The sequence below is a fragment of the Hirundo rustica genome, chromosome 5, assembly GCF_015227805.2.
Source record: "Hirundo rustica isolate bHirRus1 chromosome 5, bHirRus1.pri.v3, whole genome shotgun sequence".
Classification (NCBI taxonomy): Eukaryota; Metazoa; Chordata; class Aves; order Passeriformes; family Hirundinidae; genus Hirundo; species Hirundo rustica.
This window is the reverse complement of record NC_053454.1, coordinates 14656966-14682629: the sequence shown is the minus strand read 5'-3', so window position 1 is coordinate 14682629 and position 25664 is coordinate 14656966. Positions and strand designations below refer to the sequence as shown.

Here is a 25664-nt window from a genome sequence, read left to right as displayed (position 1 = left end):
CAAGACCTAATGGCCTGTTGTCGTAGTACAATACAGTCCTGTTCAGATCATTATTTAACAATGATCCCTTTTGTTTCCAAGTGTTTCACAGCTGGGATGTAACTGGAAATACTTTATACGGTAGAATTTAATAGTGCTCTGTGTTTGCCTTCCAAAGTTTCTGCAAGGTACTTCTCACTGAAGTACTTCTCTAGCTTTACTCACAAGTTCGTAATTCTCGCTACACAATTCCAGATCATGATTGTCCCATCATTAAACTTTTTGCCTTGTACCAAAAAACCTTGAAATATTTTTCTTTCTACTAATCTCTTAATATATATGGAAAAGAATAGCAAGTCATGAACACAGGATCAGAGCAGGAGGTTTTATATACAAGGTAGAAATATAATTTGAATGTAGATAAGATGTCTAAACTGTATTTTTCTCTGCCATGAATCCATTGTGGTTCATTTTCACTTGTGCCAGTCTCTTGTGCTATGAGTAAAGCATGTTGTAGTACACCTACTCACCTAATTCTGTCATAGAAATTAACATAATTATCTGATTTTCAAACATGCACAATGCATCAAAGTGGTATTAGAGAACTGTTTGCGGTGTTAAAGGGAGGTTGAGGGTTTCCTTGAAGTGTGCTTTTCAATATTTTAAAACTCCTGTTACATATGATGCACAATCCACTCTGCAGAGTGAGTATTTTGCAATAGTATCCACAACAGTAATGACCTCAAAAATGAGACAGTGACTTGCATTGGGGAAGTCTGGGACAATTGGTCACCGGGAGAAAAGGGGAGGTTTCATCCATTCACCAAAAGAACATCTTCCCCTTCATGCCCTCTTCTCTTTGTGTACACAGTGAGCTCAGGAGGCAGCAGTTATTTGTCTCTTTGTAGAACTCGATACAGTCTAAAATTTGTGGCCATCACTAAGTCTGCTCATCAGAGGGCAAATGTCACACGCCAGCACGCTATTTCCCAGGGAGCTTGTGTCTCATTTCAATAGAGCAGGACTCTGCTGCAGAGGGCTCCCTGTGCTGTGCTGCCTGGAATGATCACCTGAAGTTTCACTGTTGAAAGCAGAAATCCAAGTCTTGCACCAAAGGCCCCCCTTTATTGAAATGCTTTTTGTAACATACTCAGGACCATAGTGAAGCATCACATTTTAGAAAGAGGTGAAGGTGATGCATGCCATGGATAGCATTTTTTTAGGCAACACTATGCACCCTCACCAAGTCAGTTACATAGAAGGGTCTTACTTTCAAAATGTTTAAAAATTGGATGTTCTTTGAAATACTCCAGTGTAACAGCACTGTGACTGTACTGGCTACATTACTGTTTAATTGTCCAGTACCAGAAACATACAGTTTTTTGTGACATTTCAGTTTCCTTCTGAGCATGAAAGTGCTATTCATTAATGAAAGGATGAATTGAGGAGTGCTTGTGGTGAGTTTAATGCAATGTTTGGGAGCCTCATGAATGAATGAAACGTGCTGTTTCATTCCTTTGAGGTGAATTAGTTAGTCCTGTATATGTAAGTACCTCAGGAAATCCAAGTGGAGGTGGAATCTGCTTTTATTTTCCTGACAGAAGAACAGCAGGGAAAAGAAGTTTGTCTGGATTCCTGCAGGCAGGGAGACCATTGATACCCAGGCCTGTTACTTCTGCTGATAATTCAGTGTAGTGTGAGGTGTCCACCTGCTTCAGAATCTTCATGTTTGGGTTTCCATAGAAGCATCACAAGTACTTGCTACTTTGATCGCAGAAGCCTCCAAAAAAAGCCAAATGAAACATTTGGAGAATGTGTGTATACAAGAATGTGTATTTGACTCAAATAATTAAGATCAAAAAAAAAAGACTGGAGCGAGTCTAATGGAAAACTACCAAGATGGTCAGGACTGGAGGACCCTCCTGTGCTCCAAAAGGCCAAGGGCTTGGGTTTTGTTCAGCCTGAGGACTTGGGGAGGGAACCTAATAGCTGATCCTCAATCCATATGAGAAAGCTATAGAGAATACAGAGCCAGGCCCTTCACTGATGTGTGTGATAGGAGAAGAAGAGATCCTGGTTAAAAATTGATAGAGGTGAGGTTCTGACTAAGTGAAAGGGAAAACATTAAGGAGGAGAATGGATTTCTCAGAGCAGCTCTGAGATCTCCATCTGTGGAGCTTTTCAAGACCAACTGGACAAAGTTTAAAGCGACGTATTCTGAATTGACGACAGCTATGCAGTGGTGCACTCTGGTGTTTACTGAGAGAATTGATTAGGTGTGTTCTCTGGTTATTCTTGCATTGTATGCAGCCTTACATTTTGCATTCTTGATTTTTCAGTAGATGTCATAGTTAATATGGCATGGATTTTAGGGACAGATATCTCTCACAAAAAGACAGAGGAAAAACTAAAATTTCCCTGATGTTTCTCATTGCTGTTCCCACTTCTGTAGAAGCTTTATGGTCGTCACTTTTTGTTTTTCTGTTTCTCTTGCTTTTCCCAACCTTTGCTTTCTTCTTGGAAGAGGAGTCAGGCACAGCACAGGAGATTTTTTTGGAGTTCTCTGCTTTTCCACTTACAAATGAGAATTGTTCTAATCAGACTTCACAGATGATTTTACAGTGACAAAAAGTATGTGGTACATACATAGAAGTGGTACATACAGGAAAAGGAGTAAGAGCTCAAGGTGGAGGAGGTGCAGTCAGTAGATGACAGAACATTGGGGTTATCTCATGGATGTGTTCACTTTCCCATCCTGAATACAAATTAAACTGCTCGATTGATAGGCGGGAGGCCGGGTCTGGTTTTCCAGAGTAGCTATGCTACTGTGTGTACAGAGCAAGAATAAAATTAAGCAGATGTCTGATTTGGAGCAGAAGTTGGCGTCCCGCTCCCCGCTGCCCTCCTCAGCAGGTTCTCACACTGCTTGTGTAATGCGCTGCTCGCCCCAGGCACTGCTCCCATGGGCCCTGCCGCCTCGGGCTACCGTGACTGTAGTCAGGAAGGGAGACAGAGGAGTCTTTTAGATTCTGCTGGCTACAGATGTAAAAAAAACCTGCATTGCTCTGTCACTACTGCTGTGGCCCATAAAAATTAATGTGCTGCTGGTGACATTGGTTGCCCCTTTATTTGTCTTACTGTTTTAACATGAGGGCACTCCAACAAATGCAGCTGTGATAAAGTGAAGGATGTGCCTAGGTTCTAGGTTAGAATCTTCACAACAAAGGAAATGGTGGGCAAAATTCAGGCTCTGGCCTCTCCATTTCCTCTGGCAAACAGGAGGGCAGGAGTGCTGCCCCCATCCTCCCTTCTCACTCCACTCCAAGGCAGGTGCAGAAAACATGGGTGCTCTCACCGAGATCCTGAGGTGACCCCGTTTCTTATACTCCAGAAATTTACCATAGGAATCCACAAATGTGTGTTTGCAGCTGGGGACGCTTATGAGATGCCCTCGGAATAATTTCGGCGCGGGAAGGTGACACGAGTGAGGACCATGGAGCAAGGTTTCCACATCTGCGTGCAGAAAACATAACCTGAGCCTGTCATGGCTGTTGGTGCCTCAGATGGCACAGATGAAGCTGAAGGCCGAGTGTGTGAGCAGCAGCAGCGTTAGCGCAGGGGGAGCTCCCACACCTCCGGGACGGCTACTCCGGAGCGAGCGGCTGGGCTGAGCCGGGCCTGGGGCTGCTCCTGGCCTGCTCCTGGCCTGCTCCTGCCGTGCTCCTGGCCTGCTCCTGCCGTGCTCCTGGCCTGCTCCTGGCCTGCTCCTGGCCTGCTCCTGCCGTGCTCCTGCCGTGCTCCTGGCCTGCTCCTGCCGTGCTCCTGGCATGCTCCTGGCCTGCTCCTGCCGTGCTCCTGCCGCGCTCCTGGCCTGCTCCTGCCGCGCTCCTGCCGTGCTCCTGGCCTGCTCCTGCCGTGCTCCTGCCGCGCTCCTGCCGCGCTCCTGGCCTGCTCCTGGCCTGCTCCTGCCGCGCTCCTGCCGTGCTCCTGGCCTGCTCCTGGCCTGCTCCTGCCGCGCTCCTGGCCTGCTCCTGTGATAAACATTAACTATTTTTTGTTCACTGGAGATCAAATAACTCAAGATAACAGGAAGTTACTATGTTACTGTCTAAGCTTATAGGCAAACATACCCTTGCCCATTTCTTTTCTCTCTCTCTACTTGCTTAATCAGCTTTAAGTTTCAGGAATTCCAGCTTAGTTACCATATAAGGAAGAGGACAACTACAGCCTTCATCTCTGCGACCACCGAGGGACAGAAAGAGACCCTCCCAGCAACACGTCACACATACATCATCGGAGGAAAGAAGCAAGATAAAAGCAAGACTGAAAAACCTGCCAATTCACGGCAGTTGGTGGAGCGAGACTCCCCTGCCGTCCAGCGCTGTATTTGCCTTTGCTTTGCCTGCTGCAATGTAATAAATTCCTATTGGAACTTTTCTTCGTGTTCATAGTCTATTACACTCCTGCCTGCTCCTGCCGTGCTCCTGCCGTGCTCCTGCCGCGCCTCCTGCCGCGCTCCTGCCATGCTCTGGGGCCTTGCTGCAGTGCTGGGCTCGGGCCCTGGCTCTGGGGTGCTGGGCAGTGCTGAGGATGGGGGTTTGCTGCCAGGTGTTGGATTCTGGCTGTTCTGCAGCGGCTGTGCTCAGGGGAGGGCTGGCTGGCACGACCTACAGGAGGGTGGAGGCCACAGCAGGAGAGACACCAATGTCTTTCAAGTCAAATTGGTAAACTTGGGCTGTGGGCAGGTGGGTTTGCCCCAAAGGTGGGTGCCAGAGCAGGTGGAGATGTGTTTTTTCAGAACAAGATATTTCCCCAAGACCTTCCCCAAATGACCTGGCCCCCATGACCCGTCCTATGCCACTTCCTCTCATCAGGGAGATGCTCCAAGGCTTGTTGTTAAAGCCCCTGTGCACAAATCCACATGGTGTCTGCCACAAAGGGAAGCTACTCCAGGGTGACAGGAGGTATTTTTTTGCAATATACCTGACCAGGAGAGATAAGAGCCGTTAAACAATAGAACATCACCTGCAGTCATGTGCTTCCCCTGCCTTCTTGGGCCTGAAATCTTTTGCATAGTTGGAATCAGTTCAGTATCCTTTGATTTTTCTTCACACTGATCACGTGGCATCTGGACATGTCGGCTCAGGGTAAGTCAGCAGGTGAAAGAAATCAGAAACACCATTTCCCTTCACCTTAGGGAACTGTAAAACTTTTACAGAACTCTACATATTTCACTTGAGCATTTCACTTCTTCGGCAAGAACATACTTCATTTGAAGCACAATAGAAACAATCATAATGATTTGAAGGAACAAGCAATATTTTTCTTCCTTACTAGTAATTTTTTTTTTTTTTTTGGAGGATTGTGTCATAAGTGTTTAAAGATTACTTTTAATCTTTACCACCAGAAAAAAAATATTATTCTGAGTATATCATGGCTCTTTTTAAACATTTACGTTTCAGTTTAACTCAAATACCAAAGAATAGTATATGACTACCTTGCAGCTACAGCATAATTTACGTGAGCAAAGAAAAGACACCTATCTTGGACTAGAAAGCAGTGTAGAAAATTGATTGACTTTAGCATCTGTGAGAAGAAAGGTACATTGTAAATATCTGAGAGATAGGAAGAAATTCACCTAAAAAGATCATCTTCAGGATTTTCATGTCTGTGTTTCTTCCATGTGCCATATATAAAATGTATTAAAAAAAAAAAAATATTGTCATATGAAAACACATGTAGTATTTAATTTGTAGTGTGCTTTCTACAACAGCTTTGTGTGAGTGCATCACTTGTCAGCCCAGAGACCTGGAAAAGAAAACTGAATGCAACAGAATACTGTTCTCAGCTACAAATTTCTCAGTGGTAGATATTGTTTACAATTGTAATACATTTTACGTCCACATTCCCTTGTATTTGTACATTTCAGGGTATTTAAAGAAAAAAAGAAATATAAATATGGGTTCTTGCATCTGTGTGACATAGACATGTATCATTATCTGTCTTTAAAAGGTTAGAAGAAATAGACATGTAAGGGAGCCTCTGACAGCAGATGTGTCAACAGAAAATAGGATGTTAATGTGTTCTACGGGTGCTTTTAAGCAGAAACAAAAATTTAACACACCGTTTTGTAATTCTGCTGGATGAGTACACACATGGGAGCAAAGCCTGTGCCTCGCATGCTGCAGCTTTGGGCTCGAAAGCGCAGCGAGGGCAGAGCCAGCCTGTCCTGTGCTTTGGCTGGCTGTCATCAGGGGCTGTGCTCGTGGATACAGCACTGCCCTGCAAACCGCCCCTTTCTCAGCTCTTGCTTCTTGTGGTACTCACTCTCCATACCTTTTCTTCCAAACAAATCTGTCATGCTTCGAAGTGCAGATTGATATATATAGTGTGCCACTAATATATCTGTTGTGCCTAGTGAATACAGTCCTGCCTATGTGTGCCGGCACAGGGTTTAATATAAATCTCCCATCTGAAGGCAGCAGTGTTTCTCTGGTTTGGTTTTGTTTATACCTAATTAAAACCATTACTCTTCACTTCTCTCTGTTCATCACCTTAAATACAATGATTTGGAGAAGGAAGAAAAAGCTGAAAAGGAGAGGAACAAAAATGATATTTAAAATTTAGCCTTGTGTTTTTATATTTTAAAAAAGCTTTGTGCAAATACTAAACAGCTAGTCTGGAGTAGCTGGATCACCAGAAGACATGTTGATGGGTTAACAGGAAATGGCCTTTGATGATGCCAAGGTTTCATTGATTATTCCAAAACTAAAATTTACAAGTGTCTATATGGCAAGAAGACAGCAATGAAAAAAGTGGCTTTTGCCCTCTGTAATTATTCTGTTTTATGTAATGCTTAAATAAATTATGGTTTGAAATTATTTTGTGAGATCATTTAATTAATTTTGTTGACCTTCAAAAATCTCTTTTTTGTCCTTTCAGAAGCTGTCCAAATGTTGCAATTTTTATTCTTGATCCTGCCTGGTGCACCCCATCTCAGCCCCTACCACAGCAGTGGGTCTGCTGTTGAGCCCTTTCTGGTGTAGACCACAGTTACACAGAACACTTCAGTCAGCAGCTTGTGCTAGTTTGGAGCACTTTTAGACTTTTACTGTTGCTGAAATGAGGCAGGTCTAAGGGTACTTTGTTGAGCAGAACTATACTGTAAAATACCATTGTCAAAAGGAATTGAGTAGCCCCATTTATTTTCAGATCTCAGGTCAAATCCTGACCTAGCCCCACTGTGTTCACCACTAAACCATATCCCCAAGCGCCACATCCACATGGCTTCTAAGCACTTCCAGGGAAGGTGATTCTACCACTTCCCTGGGCAGTCTGTACCAATACCTGACCAGTCTTTCAGTAAAGAATTTTTTCCTAATATCCAATCTAAACCTCTGGCAGAACTTGTGGATATGACCTTCTATTCTGTCACTTGTTACCTGGAAGCAGAGGCCACCCCTCAGCTGGCTGCCACCTCCTTTCAGGCAGTTCTAAGAGTGATAAGGTCTCCCCCCAGCCTCCTTTCCTCCAGACTAAACGCCCCCACCTTCCTCAGCTGCTCCTCATGGAACTTCTGCTCCAGCCCCTTCCCCAGCTCCACTGCTCGTCTCTGGGCACACTCCAGCCCCTCAATGTCTTCCTTGCGGTGAGGGACCCAAAACTGAACTCAGGATTTGAGGTGTGGCCTCATCAGTGCCCAGTACAGGGGACAATCCCTGCCCTGGTCCTGCTGCCACACTACTGCTGACACAGGCCAGGTGCCATTGGCCTTCTTGGCCACCTGGGCACACCCTGGCTCATGTTAAGTCACTGTCAAACAGCACCTCCAGGTCCTTTTCCACTGGGCAGCTTTCCAGCCACTCTGCCACCAGCCTGTGACTCTGCTTGGGGTTGTTGTGACCCAAGTTCAGGACCTGGCACTCGACCTTGTTGAACCTCATAAAATTGGGCTCAGCCCCCTGATCCAGCCTGTCCTGATCACTCTGCAGAACCTGAAGTTATTTGGACTGTGTCATCCATAATACACATATAATACTATCTAGTAATTAAAGACTGTGTTAAATAGTCTAGGACTCTGCTTCTGAAGGCTGTGGACAGGCAAAGTGGGAAGTGGCTATGGAAAGGCTGTTCCTTAATAGATACAGCTTTCAGCCCTGCTCCCAGCCAGCAGGTTCATTAACAAGGTCTTAGGTCCTCTTTACCCATGTACAGGAGAAAAATCTCTGAATTCCCTGATGGCATGAAGTAGGATTTAGTTGTGAGATTCCTCTACAGGCACAGAAGGACAAATAGAAATAAAAATAAGTAAAAGGTTACTTGGTGCAATTCATGTGATATCAGAGGGGAAAGTGGTAGTTTAAACTAGAATTGGAAATGTAATGCTACACCTTCAGCAGTGACATTCTGATGCACTGCTTTCCACTCATTTTCAGAGAAATTCTGGCTGAACAGGACTGAATTATTCTAAAAAAAAGTCTTAAATATTTATATTATTGCTAGTTCTCTGCAAAACCATTAAAATGTATTAATACCTAATGTTTAGGATTAATATTTTCTTGTCTGTTGATGGTCTCCACATGGAGGAGCCGTAGAGTTAGAAATGATCCCAGAAAAAAACACGTCAGAGACGTCTTATCTTCTCCAGGTTAACTGAACAACCCCCAAATCCATCATAAATGTTGAGGTATGTGCATCCTTTCAGCTTTTGCTAACCATGACAAGTAGCACTAGAACTTGGAAACACAGATCAAGAAACCTCTTTATTTTTTACTTTGGCTTCTATTCACTACATACCTGAACCTGCTGAGATCACTAAAATGAAAATGGCAAATAAGATTTTTCCATTTCCTTTGTCCTTCCCCTGTGCCTTCAGAGGGTTGTGCCAGATGTGGAAATGCTGAGAACTGCCAGCCCAGAGAGCAGCTGTGAAGTGCAGACCTCTGTGGTCATTCTCCTGACTGGCTGAGCTTTCAGCAGGAGTTTTCTGAGCCCCTTCCAGATGTGAGCTCCAGAGCCTCACAGCTTATACTGTGTTTCAAGGATAACCCAAGAATCATGGAGGATTCACTCTGTGGCTACTCCTGTCAGTGGACAGGTCCCACTTTGGGGCTGACATGCCTGTGGAGGCATAGCCCAAGACAACTTTTTCTGTGTAGCTGAAATAGCTTCTTCTAAAGAAGTAATAGTCTAACTCAGTCAAATAGTTGTCACAACTGTGACTGCACCTTCTTGTTGTCTTTGCTGGGATAACTGCTGTGGGAGTTAGGAGCCAAGGCAGTGTCAATGTAACTTGGACATCGGTATTTTTACTGACAGAAAAGTTCTGTATTTGTTCCTTTCCATCTGGAATGCACTGGGAAAAAAAAAAAAAAAAATCCTATTAATTATTTGCAGGATTTAGGTCTCTGTGATGGGTCACCCCAGACATCAGTGAAGCCTCCCACAGCCACTCACTTGCTCTCTCCAGTGGGATGGAGGAGAGAACTGGGAGAGAAATAGAGAGGAAAGAATGGGGGTAGAGATAAATACATTATAATAAGTGAAGGGGAAAGGGGAGAAACAGCAGCAAGAGATGCAAAGGCATTTACTTCACACCTCCCCCAAGCAGGCTGGTGCCCACTAAGTCTCCAAGTTGGAGTTGCTCTGGAAGGACAACCCCCAGTTTCGGTGCTGTGTGCACTGTCAAACAGCATGGAATATCCCTGTGGTCAGCTGGGGTCAGCTGTCCTGTCCTTCCCCACCTCTGGCACACCCCCAGCCTTGCTGGAGAGGGGGCACAGTGAGAACCAGAGAAGGCCTTTGTGCTGTTCAGTGACAGCTAAAACATGGTAATGTGTTATTAGCACTGTCCCAGTCACATATTTAAACACAGCAACATATGGGCTGCTATAAAAAGTTAAATCCATCCCAGCCAGACCCAGCACAGTTTCCGACATAATAAAGTCCCTGGTTTTTCATTCCTCTTTCCAGGTTTCCTTTTCCTGGAAAAATCTCTTGGTTCCTGTTTCCATTTTCCCACTGTACTTAAAAAGTGTAAGTAAAATGAATCTTTATTCCATAGCAAGTGCTAGAAACATCTTGCTGTTCTTGGAACCAGTGCTAAACTGCACAAAATTATAAGGCAGTGATAAACTCATAAGAGTTTATGCAGTATAGTTTCTTAGTCAAGGTGGAACCATCCATTCTTCTCTCTCCATACAGAATATGCACCGGTCTTTTTGACAACTATACAAATAAAATCATTAATATTAATTACCATAACAGAAAGAAAGAAAGAAATTATTCAATGCATATTGTATTGTATTATATTATATTATATTATATTATATTATATTATATTATATTATATTATATATGCACATGTATATTTATTGGTACAGCTTAATTTATTTACAGATTTCAGCTTTATGGAAAGAGTCATGACAGTAGATGAAGACCAGAGTTATCACTGATACAATTACCAGACTTTTGAAAGTCCATGTACTCTGACCAGGCATTAGAGAAAAACTAGAAAGGAAATCCAAGTGTCTTTGATTTCTGAAAGTAAAAGGTTCAGATTATATGTGGTTTACAGAAGCCCAGACACAGCCTCAAAAGAAGTTGTCAACAGCTAGGGAAGAATGTCTCTCTAATATACCACACCTTGGCCTGTGCATACTCTGTCTTCAACTCCTCTCGTGTTGATCCTGTGTCACTTTGCAATAACATCACAGTGTGGAAGAATTTCACCACTGATCTAGTCAGTATTTGAAATGTTCCATACTGTAACCCTTTGCTGCTCTTGGTTCCCTTCACCTAGGCAGGATTAATCAGTATTTCTGCCGTATAAGAAATTAGTAGAAATTAGTATTTCTACACGAAGTAATTCAGTATTGACCAGTGCATACATCACAAAAAACCATAGAACAAATACCTAAGTAATTTAAAATTCCCACTAAGAAAAATAAATCTTACCTTCATGAGAAGGTGGATTATAACTAGAAGAGGGCTGAATCTCATTTCTTACCGTCATCCTCCTGAAGTAACTCTACAAGTATTGTCTTAATGCAAAAATGTTTTTCTGCCCTTCAGCTGGAAGCACCTGGGTACTTTTTTGCTGAAGTGTTTTAAAGAGAACTCAGGCACTCATGAGAGCTGGAAGAGGCTGGAGCATCAGGCTCAGTGCTTATGGCAGACAGGACAATCCCTCATGTTCTAGTGATACTGTCTGATGATTTTGTGCAATGTGTCCATTTCTGCCTTCTCATAAGTTATGCATGACTTGCAATTACCCTGAGAAGACTAAAGGCAGTCAGTAATTTACCATGGCACCGTTTTGTCATTTTACTCACTTCATCTCTCTGTGAGAGATCCATCCTTTGTCTGATGGTATTTCTGAAGCTCTTCTGGTCAGACAGAGTTGTGTTGCTCTAAGCTCTGAAAGTCTTAGCAGACTAAGACAGCAATTAGTCAATAGCCTTTTCCCCTGGCTGCCAAACCAACTTGAGCGTGTCCTGAATATCCTGAATCTATGCTAATAAATCTAGCAGCCAGCCTGCTCAAATTAAACTACAAGACTTTGAAATGACTGTTCTTGGAGAATCCTTAGCTCTGCTTAAGGTAGAGAAGTGATTAACTTGTACTAGAGCCAAAAGTAAATGCAAATAAGCAAATTCAGGTTTTGAGGATAAGTTCTTACTGATACTGGAAAGGTCAGTATGAAACACATTTCAGTCTAGTATCCTTTTATTTCATGTTATTTTTATTTTGAGATTTTTTCTTTTTATATAAAATGTATCCCCTCTATTCTGTGAAAGATAAATCCTACAGAAGAAGAAAAAGCAGTTGTGAGGTTTTTTATCTATCAAGTACTATCTCTTATTTGGTGTTCCTGTAGCATTATCAGAAGCAATCAAAATCTTAGGGTCTGCTTAGATTTGGATGTGTTTACCTCCAGCTCTTGTGTCTTGTATACTAACAATTATTTTTATCATGGCATCAGCATTTAACATCCTGTATAAAAGAGGGCAGTCATGTTTATTTAATGGCAAATATTAATACTTCTTGGAATTGTTTCAAAGTCAAGGAAAACTTTCTCTAAGGTTGGCCTGACATACTTTCACAATAAAATTAAGGTAGAGGAGACATCTCAAATTTCCCTTGTTTGAATTCAGAGGGCCTCCTCCTGCCAAGGTGAAACACTTTGTAAACTTGATTTAGTGTCAAAATTTTGGGTCTTCTGTATAATATGTGTATTTTTCTCTGTATTTTCTCATTAAACAAGATGAATTTCCTCATTATTTCAGGAACATTCCTCTATCACGAGCTTGGATCTGCTTGAGTTAGTCAAAAGAGCTTGTATTTTTGTGAAAACGCTGCTGGCCTTGCCTACAGAGATAAAGCAATGCTCTGCTTTGCTGAAAGCAAACTCTGCTTTTCGTGGCTGCCCGTGACAGTGTGTCCAGTGAGCAGGTCAGAAACAGATTCACAGCTGCTGACGGCCGCGCAGGAGCTGGGAGCCAAGAGGGCTGAACCTCTGCTGAACAGAACCTCGGTGGTGGAGAACGTCAGGAGGTTTTAATCAGAATGTTGCCAACATAGTTCATCTTGTGAATAAAGAAACACACAAATAAAACCACTGACTTCATAGCTGAAGAAGGTAAACAGTAATACTAGAGTTACAATTGATGGATAAAATGATCAAACTTAGTTTCACTTAGAGATAACCACTGCATGAAGCAGCAGTGTTCACGCAGTTGACTAATGTTTTAGGAATATAGTTCTTAAATGCAAATGTGAACCTCTGCATGAACTGGAGTTTGCTATAAAGTAACCTTGCTATTTAACCTTGTAAAGTGTTCTTTTTTTATTAGCTTAAAATATAAAGCAGTCATTTGATTTCTGTTGTTCTGTGATTAACTTACAGCAAATGCTTGTTTGAATTAACTAGTGTTTGTTTCTTTTTATTTGGGTTTCATGATATTAGTTTTCATTTGGATGCTATTCTGCCAAATTCAGTTGTCAGTTTTGGCCAGCTTGTGAAATAATAAGACAGTATTAAAGACTCGACAGAGAGAACCTGATGACCTTTTTTCATATTTATTTAACTAATATGAATTTAACCCCAGGTCAGAAGTAACTGAAAATTGTTCACTGATGAGTTTGCTTCCACTTCTTTCAAATAACTGTGCCTCCATGTAGAATAATTAGTTAGCAGATCTCAGTGCACTGAAACCATCACTACATTTTAAATTAAACAGCCACTTCCAGAGGAAGGCCAATAGGCTATGGAATATTCTTCTGGAGTGCTGGGCACAGGCAGAGAGATGCAGAAGAACTGGTGATGGTGTCACTGCCTGTGTGACAAATATTTTGTTGCTGTGTCAAAACGCTGCAGCACTCAGGGCTGATAGCTTACTGTCTTTTGTAAATCCTTACCTCACACAATCAAGAAGGAAATCAAGTTACAAGTTCCCTGCCTGGAGCTTGTTTACCCAGGGATGGGAATGCCGTGCCAGAGAACAGCCCACAGTCACTGTAAAAAGGTTATTGCACTGGCAGGCAGAGGTGAGACTGCTACATCTGTTAATTAACACACTTAGTCTTTCAGCAGGTATTCCTAGAGAAATGATGTACACCTATAGCCTGTGCCTAATTATATTTTCTTAGCGAACAGCATAAGAACAGGCTACTTTGTTTTAATTACAGTAAGAATTCCATATTGATGATGCGTGTACCTATACACCAAAAATTGCTTGACTGCTGCAGGACAGTGCTGATGGACCTTAATTTGAAATGTAAGTAGCTCTTCACATCATTTATGCTGGATCTGTTTTAATTTGCTCTGCCTGAGCGTTTGCACAGAGAAGAACATTCTGTTGTCCACACATATGACTGACAAATAGCTGATATTCTATGAAGCCCTATTTTTAGGTGTCAAAGGAGTTCAATCAACCATTTACTATTCATAAATTAAATTAAGGTTTTACTGTTTGTATGTAAAATTTAGGTTTTATTCTGTGAGGAAAAAGCCATGAATGAACAGGAGCCTCTTGATGTCACAGAGACAACACCACAAGAAACTGCAGTTTGCAAATAATGCACCACTGCAACTAACAGTATGATAATAATTTCCTATATAAAAAATACATCTATGTGGATAATATTTAAGCAGTAATAAGAAATAACCGATAAAATACTATGTTTCTTCCAAACCAATGAATCATAGCTAGGAATAAGGAAAAAAAACCCTCTTATTATTAAACTTAATTATTGATTTAATTATAACAGTATTATAACTAATTATAGCAGTTCTGATGAAAAACTAAAGATGCTAATTACCTGTCTGAAGTTTCAGTCAAAAGGCACAGGAGTATCTCCAGACTGAGATTTTCCATACAGAATTTACACTGGGATTTGGGTATTCATATTTGTAATTCTCAGTTACTACCTTTATTTGCTGGTGTTGCCAATTTTTTTACTATGCCTTTTTATTTTAATAACTAAACAGCTCTCCATAAGTTTTACCTTGCCAAATTAGCTGTTCAAGTTTGCCATTTGTTGCATGGATCAATTTGTGTTTTGATGAATTGTCTGCATGGTTTGCTCTATGGCAAAACTGTATGTGCAGTTTACAAGCAAACAGCATTTCAGCTCAGCAAAGGGCACAACTAAGGTCAACTTGAAAATGTGCATGAGAGGAAAAAATGCTTTTTTGGAAATCATATCACAAACAGGTCGTTGCAGAAGCTTTTTGTTGGCAATTAGATGCCAATTAAGCATTTAAGAAATTGAACTCATACTTTAATTTTGCATACTTTCTTTTCAGGGTGAAAATAGAAGGAAGTGATTGTTCTGATCACCTGTTAGGACAGCCCCCAGAAGGATTTCTGAGGTACAGGATGCATATGTATTATATGCCTAGGAAGGTAGAAGACATACACAAAATATCAGTTCTTATCTAATGATAACAAAACAAACCAAAAAGATATTCTGAGGGCATAACAATAAAACTGCCTGATGTCCAGACCAACATCCATAGTTTGAGGCTGTTTTTTATGCATCTAAATATGTAAATCTTAGTTTACTGAGATTTTGAAATCATCTAAGCAGGTCAGGCAAGAGCTCCAGATGGCTCAAGACAGATTATCTCAAAGATGATAGGCTCGTGTCAACAAACACCTGAGTGCAGAATTCTCTACAGGAGCTTCTTCACACTAAAGACAGGAAGAGCTGAAATGTCTGGCTTGCCACAACCTCGGGGAGGGAGTGCCAAAGCAGCAGAAAGCAGCTCTTCACTTTTGCAGCCTTTTCTTTGCCTGTCCTCCCCATTTTTATGAAGTAGTAGGACCAGGTTGATAAGTCCTATTGACAAGGGGGCAACTGAACAGAGATTGACATTGAAACTTATTTTGCTTGTCAAAGCTATCAAAACCAGGAATTTTGGAAGTGATAAATGGTGGAGTGCTTAAATATTTTCAATACCTTGTGGCTGGTTTTACCAATAAATGCATTTTGTAAACACTGACAAAAAAATCATTGCAACACAATCCATAAGATAGTCACTAGGAGATGTCAGATATTCTTTACCCTTTCCAGGTGAAGACTATCTGGTATTTCCTCGTGAATGTCTCTGAGATAGATTGTGACAGAGCTGGAATAGGAACACATTGCTCCTTCCTGTAAATCATGTGCTCAGTCACATTTCCCATGGTTTTTACCTACTTGTAACCTTCCTCTCTCACCTGTCTGAAGACATAGTTCAGCCACAGTAGGAAGGCATGTCTTGGTGGTTTGGAGAAGGTTTTGTCTTTGTCAGCTCCTTGACAAAAGACCAGCTTGCTCAAAGCTCTTATAGCTAAACCTTTACCCTCATCTGTCAAAATATTTCAATTTATAGTATGTTTACCTGTTGAGGGTTAAGTTTCCTGTAGAATTTTTCCCCCCCATCCCAAGTTGCTAGGAGACTAAATACTGATAGTTAGAGAGTGCTTAACCTGGACAAAGGAAGCTGATCACTTAGTTTTGGGGGAGGGAGAAAGCTCCGGGGAGAGCTGAGGGTGGTGGTCTCACGGCTCTGAGTCTTCCGGGGAGCACGGATCGGGCCACGGCTGGCTGCTGGAGTCCACGGTTAATGGAGGAGTCTGGCCCTGGGAATTTTACCATCTGTTGGAGCACCCAGGAATTCGGAGTTTCTCCACTGTCCTGCTGGATTTTGGGTCAGCCCGGGTCCCGCCGCTGCGGCTTCTCCGGCACTGCCACCTCTGCCTGCCGAGGACACCCCCTGCCTGCGGAGGACAGCCCACCGCGCCCGGCTTCCAGCCATCAGCGCCGGAGCTTCCACCGTGTGCCCTCGGGGTTCTTGGTTCTGTTCTACTATTGTTATAATTGCTGTTGGTTTTTTGTCTGTCCTGTTATATTTACTGGTAAAGGACTGTTACTCCTTTTCCCCATAGCTCTGACTGAAAAGTTTTTTTTTAATCTTCCAAATTATAATAACACTGAGGGAAGGATTTGAATTCCTCATTTCCTAGAGAGGCCTGCCTCTCCTTAGCAGAAACCTGTCTTTTCAAACCAAGACATTACCCAAGCAATCAGGCACGTTAAAACTCTACCTAAATTAGTACCAGAACATGAGGTTAGCATGGCCCTTTGGCTTTGTGGTGTCCCCAGAGTAATTAGTCCTGATGAGAGCCTCATTAGCTACAGCACACAGACACAGTAATGCAGCTGCACAGTTTTGAGGATCCCAGCTAAATACTAAATATTTCAGAGGGTACTGTACCTACTATGTGGCATTAGTTTAGGATTCCTGAGCATGACAGTGCCTCCCTTACTTACTCTTATATTGTCCTACCTCTCTGATTTCCTTCCACCACACATTCTTATATATTTTCTGATCCCTGAGTTATCCCTGCCCCTAATGCATCATCCCTTGCCAGTGTTAACTACAAATCTGTCACATTTAGTCGCCTGTTGCAATGAGTTTCTTACATACTCATGCCAACCAAAAGTGCACAAGACACATCTGATGGCTGAACTCGATCAAAAAGCAGACATGTCTTAGGAGATAGTCCTGATATACAGATCAAACCATTTGGATTTCAAATAAATGCATCCTCATCTCCACAATTCTGTCCTGCATGTGCTGCAGAATTGCACTTTTTCTTCTTAATTTTTGTTCGTGATTTTTTTTAAAGAAAGTTAACAGTCTCCTCATTGCTAAACCAGTCTAGACAATGCCTTGCATATAGCTCTGTCCCTTTGTATCATTCCATTCACGTTGGATGGGAAAGAACCAAAGAGCTCTTTTTCTGTAATCTGTCTATATCTTGCACCAGTTTCTGCTTTTCTCTTTTCTTCTATCCTTCTTTTATTCAGATATTCTCCGAGCATACACAACAAATGCCTCACAATTCTTCAGTAAAACCACCTGAAGCAGCTAAGCTACAAAGAGGGATGCTTATGCCCAGCTCTGTTTTTAGATTTACTTAATGCTTTTTCTTTCAATCTGGTCCTGTAATGAGCACTCATGATGTAACCCACACCTTTACACACACAAAAGTTGGCAGAGGGGGGAACATAGATCATTGCTGTGCAGCTGAACCTTAGACCTCTCTGTCACTAATTCTGCAGGAGTTTGAATTTGTTTCTGAGTTTCGTGCTTATGAACACTGTCCTAAATGCAGCCATATAATCAGAGAATCCTTGAATGGTTTGGATTGGAAGGGACCTTTAGATAACATCTAGCTCCAACCACCTGCCATGGACAGGGAAACTTCCACTAGACCAGTTTGCTCAGGGCCCCATCCAGCCTGACTTTGAACATTTCCAGGGATGAGAAGTCCACAACCTCTCAGGGTAACCTCTCCAGGGTCTTGCCACCCTCATCATAAAAAAAATTTCTTCCTTATATTTCATCTAATCCTAACCTCTTTCAGTTTAAAGCCATTAGCCCTTGTCTTATCACTACACGCCTTGTACAAAGTCCTCCCCGGCTTTCTTGTAGACCCCCTTTAGGTACTGAAAGGCTGCTGGAAAATCTCACTGGAGCCTTCTCTTCTCCAGGTTGACTTGCCTGCCTCAGTCTGTATTCACAGGAGAGGTGCCCTCTGATCAACTTAGTGGCTCCCCTCTGGACTGGAATTCCTTACTACTCAAATAGGTACTTATTTGGGGTATTTGAAGCTCTTCAATACCATTTTTTGTGACACGGGGTAAAAAAAGTTCAAAAGGTAACTTTGAAATTCTTTGTGGAATTGTTTTCATTATCATCATCAAATTCTGCTAAACACAATGATAGTGCAACATGCTGAGGGCATTGCAGGATACATCCCTCAATAGCTGGTAAAAAAAAAAAAAAAAAAAAAAATATATATTTAGAGAAGCTCTTGATCTGAAAAAAGTTCGTATTGTTTAAGAGGAAGGAAGGACTTGGCTAAAGGAACACCTAAATTACGCAAACTCACCTTGTCACCCCTGTAGCCGGGCACGTTTTTCGTACTAAGAATGAGAACTGGCACTTTTCCAGGGAGGTGTGTCAGAGGTAAGCGAACATGGCACTGAAGTATCCTATTGTGTTGTAACAGTCTTTGTAGAGACACGAAGGTGTGTCCCTGCCTTTATAAACACCGCGCTCCTCTCCCAGCGAGCTCCGACTCCTTTGAAAGAGGGGAATTGCATCAGGAGTCGCGTCTGGGTGTCTCCGAGCCCTCTGCAAGGTATGTGTTTAAGTCATCTTACTTTAGTTATCTTACTGACTCTTCCACTTGCAGCAGAAGGCTACCGTCAAATCGTTACCCATTTTAATGTTATCATTTGCTGTGTTTGCAACAGAACTGTGAATACCATACCAGGTCCCCTGAAGAGGGTTTATGGAGTGAAAATCTGTGTGTAGTACAAGGCATGAAACAAGTCGAGTAAGAACTGAGTAGAGCCTGCTCACATAAGCTGCTACCTGTGTATTCCACATTCTGTATTCGTGTAACTAAAGATATTTGCAGATAACTGAATGTTGAAATAGATTCTTTATTAGCGTGGCTGCACATGCATTTCTGCTTTCTAACACAAAAACTTGGCTACAGAGAGAACTATGATGGAAACATCTAAAAAATACATTTAGGGATTTAATAATCAAAATTCCAGTTTACACCCCTCTCTGATCCTGAAAGCTGCTTTATAAAGGCAAACACCTACAGAAATAATTATGCTCTGTGCAGATGCCGGGATCACCTTAATAATAATTTGCTAGCAAGCTACATTTCAAAGCTGAGGTTGCACGTTTATCCCTGGAATTTGGTGGCTTTAAACACAGCCCAGTACATTGCAGGTTATCTTCAACGACAAAAGGTAGTTCTGTTTGTTTAGCAGTCAAGGTGGAAAAGAATGCATCAAGTTACTTTTTCCTGTCTGGAAAGACAACCATAACTTTTTTTTCAGCGCATATTTGAAATACTGGCATAACCAGTGAATTACAAGGATTTTCAGGATACCTAAAAAATTATTTTCCTCAACTTGAACCAAACAGTTTCCTTTCTGTCTGGCATATTTTTTGAAGAGTAACCAGAGATTGGAGTCAAAAATGCTTATGAGTCATTTTGCAAAATGGGATATTGTGGAAACAAATGTTTTATTGCTATAATGTAAGATATCCATCTGAGACTGACAAATCCCAGGTTCAAATTCCTTCTCTGACTGCAGAAGGGATTTTAATTTAAGTAGCTCAGTCACTGGGCAGTAGCATGTCCTGGCAGTGATTCTTCTGTTCCCCATTGCATAGATAATGAAGTAACTCAGAGTTACTCCACAGCCTCTTACAAGGATAATTCATATTGGTATTTGAACCAGGTATTATTTACACAAAGGACAGATAATTTTGCTGATAACATTACTTTAATAGGTACCAAAGGGCAGTACAATGCCCTGTCTAAAAAGCTTCAACTGTCAAATGGAATACAGCATTAAGTGAAAATGTTTTTATAATTTTGTTTGTTTGTTTGTTTTCTTTGAAGGCAGATAAAAAGCAGAACAGAGACCATGAAGATCAAAAGCTTTGGACTCCTTTGTGTGTTGATGCTGGTCTCCCAGATGCTACAAGCCAACTGTGAAAGACAGAAGGAAAGAAAAAAGGGAAGACAAGGCATAGAACATGGTGGAAAAAACCAAAAGGAATCTAACCAAGGAAAAGAAAAAGGGCAGAAGTCAAAAGGAGGAAAATCATTTCCTAAAGGCAAGTTTGAAACCAAAGAAAATGCTGAGTGCACCTGGTCAGTGACAGACACAAATGCTGTTACTGTGCACGTACAGTGCAAGCATGGTGACAGTGAGTTCTGGTGTGAATTCTCTGGAGACCCTTCTAGCTGTGCACAGTATGCAGCAAACCAGAAATCCTACTGGAAACAAGTCTCCCGATCTCTAAAGAAGCAGAAGCAGATTTGTCGAGACCCTAAAAGTGTACTAAAATCTAAATTATGTAGGAAAGGCCCACAAAGTGCTCACCTCAGGTTGACTCACTCAAGTCTACTAACAGCAGTGGGTCCTGCCAAAGAGAACACAATGCATCACACAAAAGAAGTTGCTCAGACTCCAGCAGATGCCTCTGTGACTGAAAAAAGGCTAGAACACAGTCCTCAAGACTGTGTCGAAGATGTAGATTACGTTGACCAGAAAAAGGTGGCTGAGGAATACTGTCCAGAAAGCTTGCTTTCTTTCTGCAACTTTTTTATCACAATGGTCCAAGACAAACGATGCTGAGGAAGTGTTTCCAAAGCACTGGATCATGAAAGTCTGGTCTCTTTTAGTTACTGCAAACCATTCCAGATTTTATTCTCATGTTATATAGTGTACATAAGCATGAAGGAATATATTTTTTCTGATTTTGTATATACACAACAGACTAACATATCTGAAGATGTTATAGATGTTATGTGCCCACAGATTGCTGGATGTGTTACCAGTGGATGTTACGTACTCTGTGCAGAAGTGTATCAGAAATCTCCTTGGCCCTCTTTGAGCTCTGCTAGCCAAAGTGATGAATTCAGTGCCATGCACTTCTTCGTTATGTACAATGGTTTTGACCTAAAAATTATTAAGAAAAATAAACTTCAAAATACATTAAAAATATTTCCTCCCTCTCTCTGTGTTTTACTAGATTTCTCTGTAAGTGCTAAACCTTTGTCAAAGAATGACCTTTCACAATACCTAGGTGTTGTTTATGAAATAGTTATAAAAATACTGCTGCAGCTTTGCAGACTTCAGCTTTTGATGGTGTGCTACATTATCGTTAGATTTTAATCATTGTAGTAATGAAGGGCAATGAGATTTTCTGATTTGTTAATATGTGTACAAATACTCAGTTTTTAGTCTTCCCAAAGGATGTCAGAACTCTTTGAAAACATCAATTCCCTCTTTTCTCCTACCTATAGTCCGAAGCACATTGTAGAAACTTTCTGGTAGGTAAACAGAGACATGAACATAGAATGAGTTATACAAGTTTGTATACAGGCCCAGGACTAGATCCCTTATTCAACAAATAAAGATCTTATATTCAACACTGCCTGCATGGGTTTTTCTGAAATTCCATATTCTTTTATTTTTATGTATGGAGGACACTAATATTTTTCTGTTCGTTATGCTTCATCTGTGTTAAATAAACAAACAAACAAAAAACCACAATATAAAAACCCCACCCAAAACTCCAAGAACAAAGATTTTAGAAAATGTAAAGCTAAATAATGACAGCTGATCTTTGGTAATTTTTGAAAATTCAGCTGGAAGAACTGTAAAATGCAACTTATACTTTTCTTGTAGATCTGAGCACAGAAGTATGGTCTTCTGCTAGTGGTCCACTTGAGGGAACTTGAAATTTTATGAAAAACAGTTTCCCTGATAATGTCTAGCAAATTAAGTTAGCATTCCCTCTCTTGAGAAAATACAGCCTGTTTCCTTCTGTTAATATGTCATTGCTAGAATATTTTTAAGATGGGTAGTTATGAGTTGAATGTGGGATGCTGCTATTAGTCAGTCAAACTGTGTTTGAGAAGGATTCAGACGTATTTTACTGAGTAAAAAAGTCAATAAAGAAGCAGATTCTTCTTACTGAAATTCTAGTCTCTGCGTGCCCGAACACTGCCTCTAAGCAGGCCATGCAGGATCAATTTGGTTGGACTGGTGCCCACAGCCAAGAAAAATTCCAGTAAAAAGGGGGAATCAACACTAACACTAACAGTGAGGCTGGAAGACACAGCCATTTTGCTGCCAAGTAGGGTGGGAAAACAGCTACCACCTCTTCATTATTACATAAATACTGGAATTTAAGGTAAATTGTCACTGCTAGACACTTTGTGTGTTGGCCTATACCCCTTCACATTAATAAGTCAAAAATGCAGAGGAACTATTAGGAGCTTTATTTGGCCCAAGCAATCAAACACTGCAATAATTAATTATTAATGTCTACTGTGGTATACAGACACCTTTCTATTAGTTCCAGATTATAACCAAAGCACTGGGCAGGCCTGATTTAAGAGGCTTACTTGCTCCAGATATTTTGGAAAATGTCCAATGCTACCTAACCTTAGCTATTGTTACTCTTGGAGCACTGGTGAGGGCTTTGTTGCCTGAAGCAGGATCTCTCTGCTCTGAGTTGCCAGAAGGCTCTGCTCTCCCTGTGGCTGCCAGCCAGCCAGGCACACCGGGCCACTGACATAGCCCACAGCAAATTCCCGCCCGGCATTCCAGAGCTGTGACTTACATCTCCATGGGCAGGACCGTCAGCACCTGGACCCATGTGTTGGAGTTGCACGTTCTTCTCCAGGGATGCATTATATTTCTTCTGCCTCATCATCTTGTTTCCATTCAGGGCTGACTTTTATCTTCACATGTGGCTCTTTGCAGGAGGAAAACATGCTTATTCTCAGCTGTTCATGGGTGCATTTCACCTTCAATGCAAGCAGATGTGCAAGGACAGTGTGGAGCATCAGGAGAAAAAGGGGATCTCTGTGCAGCCTTTTTCCTCAGAAGGTGGGCTAATGTGAGAGTGAAGACCTCAAAACTGTCTCAGCCACAGTACAGAATATTTTTCCTCCATGAGTGTGTAGTTTTGAATGTTCTTCAGAAGGGTGCATTTCAGAAGAGCAGGGTCTGAGGCAAATCTATCTGGAGTCTAACTCCATTACATCCTGTTCTATAATTGTACGGACCACCGTTCTGTAGCTAAGAGGGTCTAAGGTCTCATTGCGCTTAGCAAGCCTTGTGGTTTTTTCAGCCAACATCCAAAAAGCAATCACCCGATAGCAATCACACATGAGTCTTTCTTTAAGGCATTTACAGACTCACTGAAGTCAGTATAACTTTGGTGATTGTGGAGTCAAGCTACTTAACATCAATAAAACATTTCCTGGTATTGTTCACCTTAGGATCTCTGCTTGTCATGAAAAAGTTCACAACTGAGCTCTGTTCTCTGAGTCTTTGTCCCAGGTGCACCAGCTGTCATTGTGTCAGGACATCACCTTTGAAGAACTTGATGGCAGTGACTTTTCTAGCACCTCTTCTAGTGGGCAAGCAGGACTGCAGCGAAGGAAAACAATGAATGGGTTTAAATTCTGAGTGCGTGGTCCAAGTCCTCTGTCCTACCATACTGAAAACCTAAGTCTCAGCCTTCTCAGTGTTAACATGAGTTATGGAAAAATCAGCCCTATTTTACACCTGGGGAAACAAAGTACAGGAAGGCTGGATGACCTTGACAAGCATAGGAAGAATATCAGAGGGTGGATCAGCAACCAGGCAGAGGTCTAGAGTTCCAGTGGTTCCCTTCTCCCATGCCTCATCATTAGAGCATTCTGCACAGGAACTGCAGATTCTTGAAGATATCCAGCTAACTTCTAGGTATTTTAAAATTATTAGGAGTATCTTGGTGAAAAATTAGATTATTTTCTAGGAAATACAGTTTGTTTTCCAGACAACCCTGGGTGTTATAATTTGAATTTACTTGGGAAGAAAGATAGGGCTTTTGAAGAGAGGAAACTCATTTTAGCTTCAGGGAGTTTCTCTTCTCCTGCAATATGGAATATATATTGGTAAATGCTTTCAATGATTGATGATATCTTTAGAGAGACCCAACTCCCACATACTCCCAAAAATTCTTAATCTCTCCTCAAATTTAAGAGAGTCAAAAAAATCAATTTTAATTTAAAAAGAGAAGAGGCAAATTTGGAATTTTTCCTACTCGTTTTCTGAACCATATATTATCTCCTAACATGGTTTTATATGGAAAAAGTTACATATGGGAAGACATTTTTAATGCCCAGCAAATAGCTCTGGCAGTGCAGCACTATCTAAGGATGTGTAAAATTTCAGCTCCTTGAAAGTTTTATTCATTACTATTTACTGCACAGTATTGTATGCCCACTTTCATACACAATTGAATTTGAATGAGTTTCCATTCCTTTTGCAACCTCCCTTATTCATTTACCACTTTGGCAACAGGACAGATTACATATCTAATCTCATGTGTTGCTTGACTACTTGAAGGAGAATAGAACCCAGTGACTCAACCTTCCTGCTTCCAGGAGTTCCCCACCCTCCTCTTCCCCTGAGGGGGCCAATGGGTATCTGCCACCTGAAATCACCTCACCTGGAACTGACCAACCATAGTGGAGACTGTGTTCAGACAAGACACATTTCACACTGCCATCCTCCTTCTGTGTAGACAGAGCTGAACCTAGATAATAAATTCCCCTCCCTTTTCCACTTTTGCCTTGATTTTTTCTGATGCTGCCCTGAGCGAGGCAGCTCAACACTTGTTGGTTGCTGCTGCGCCTCACTCGTACCTTGACTGGGTTTGCATTCCAATTCAGTATATTATATAGTTTGTTCCTTCAGGCTATTCCAAGAGTGATACCATAACAGGAAATGATCAGAAGGGAAAATCCAGCTCCAAGCATGGGAAATTCAGCAAGTTCCAGCCTGCAGGGGTTCCTCGCAATCTTGCCGCTCGGATGATGCTCCTAACGAGAGCATGCATGTCCTCTGCCTGTTATCACCATAAATGCTGCAAATCCTAAGGCATTTCTGTGTTCTAATATCCTGGAACTGCATCCTGCTCCCTCCTTGACCAAGCAGGGGAACTCTGAACCCTGGCTGCAGTCAAAGAGCCACAGAGGAGAAAGCAGAGTGCAAGACTCCTAGTAAGATCGGGGTTATCAGACACTGAACACCCGGAGGGCTTGGAGGAATACCTGTGTGTCTCTCCTGCTCCTTCCCTCGCTATTGCTACAGTGAGACAATACATGTTCACAGATAAAGAGAGTGGACTGGCCATGTCATAAAGCTTTTTACCTGTTTGCAGAGCTTTGTAGCAGGAAAGGATGCATTAGGGCTCAGCTTAGCTCTTAAACAAGGATTGATACATAAAGGATTTCTTTGGAAACATACATCCAGGTACTTTACATCCATGTAACGTATGTGTTTTATTTAGTTGCCAGAATTTCTTCCAAACTTGCTTATCAATCCCACTGGAAATACTTGGATTTTAAAGAAGTAATAGTGAGTAAGTGGAAGAGCAGTGAAATGTTCCCACCAAGCCAATGTTACCTGCCTGCCTTGGCCTCAGATCATACCAAGATCCACGTGGAAATGATAAACTTAATTAACCCAAGGCTCCCAGTGGAACGTGTAAGTCTCACACTGATTGCCAGGCAACAAACAGA

General features: G+C 41.7%; 1 protein-coding gene across 1 annotated transcript; it reads left to right on the top strand.

Annotated features, from left to right (window-relative positions):
* Window positions 1-19980: 19980 nt before the first annotated feature.
* On the top strand, window positions 19981-20738 carry FGFBP1 (fibroblast growth factor binding protein 1). The gene has a single exon (XM_040065415.1). The coding sequence runs from the start codon at window positions 19996-19998 to the stop codon at window positions 20710-20712; it is 717 nt and encodes a 238-aa protein (XP_039921349.1). The 5' UTR covers window positions 19981-19995; the 3' UTR covers window positions 20713-20738.
* Window positions 20739-25664: the final 4926 nt, after the last annotated feature.

Bases quoted from the DNA above. Each gene is read 5' to 3' on its own strand.
- FGFBP1 (XM_040065415.1), top strand. From the start codon at position 19,996: ATGAAGATCAAAAGCTTTGGACTCCTTTGTGTGTTGATGCTGGTCTCC.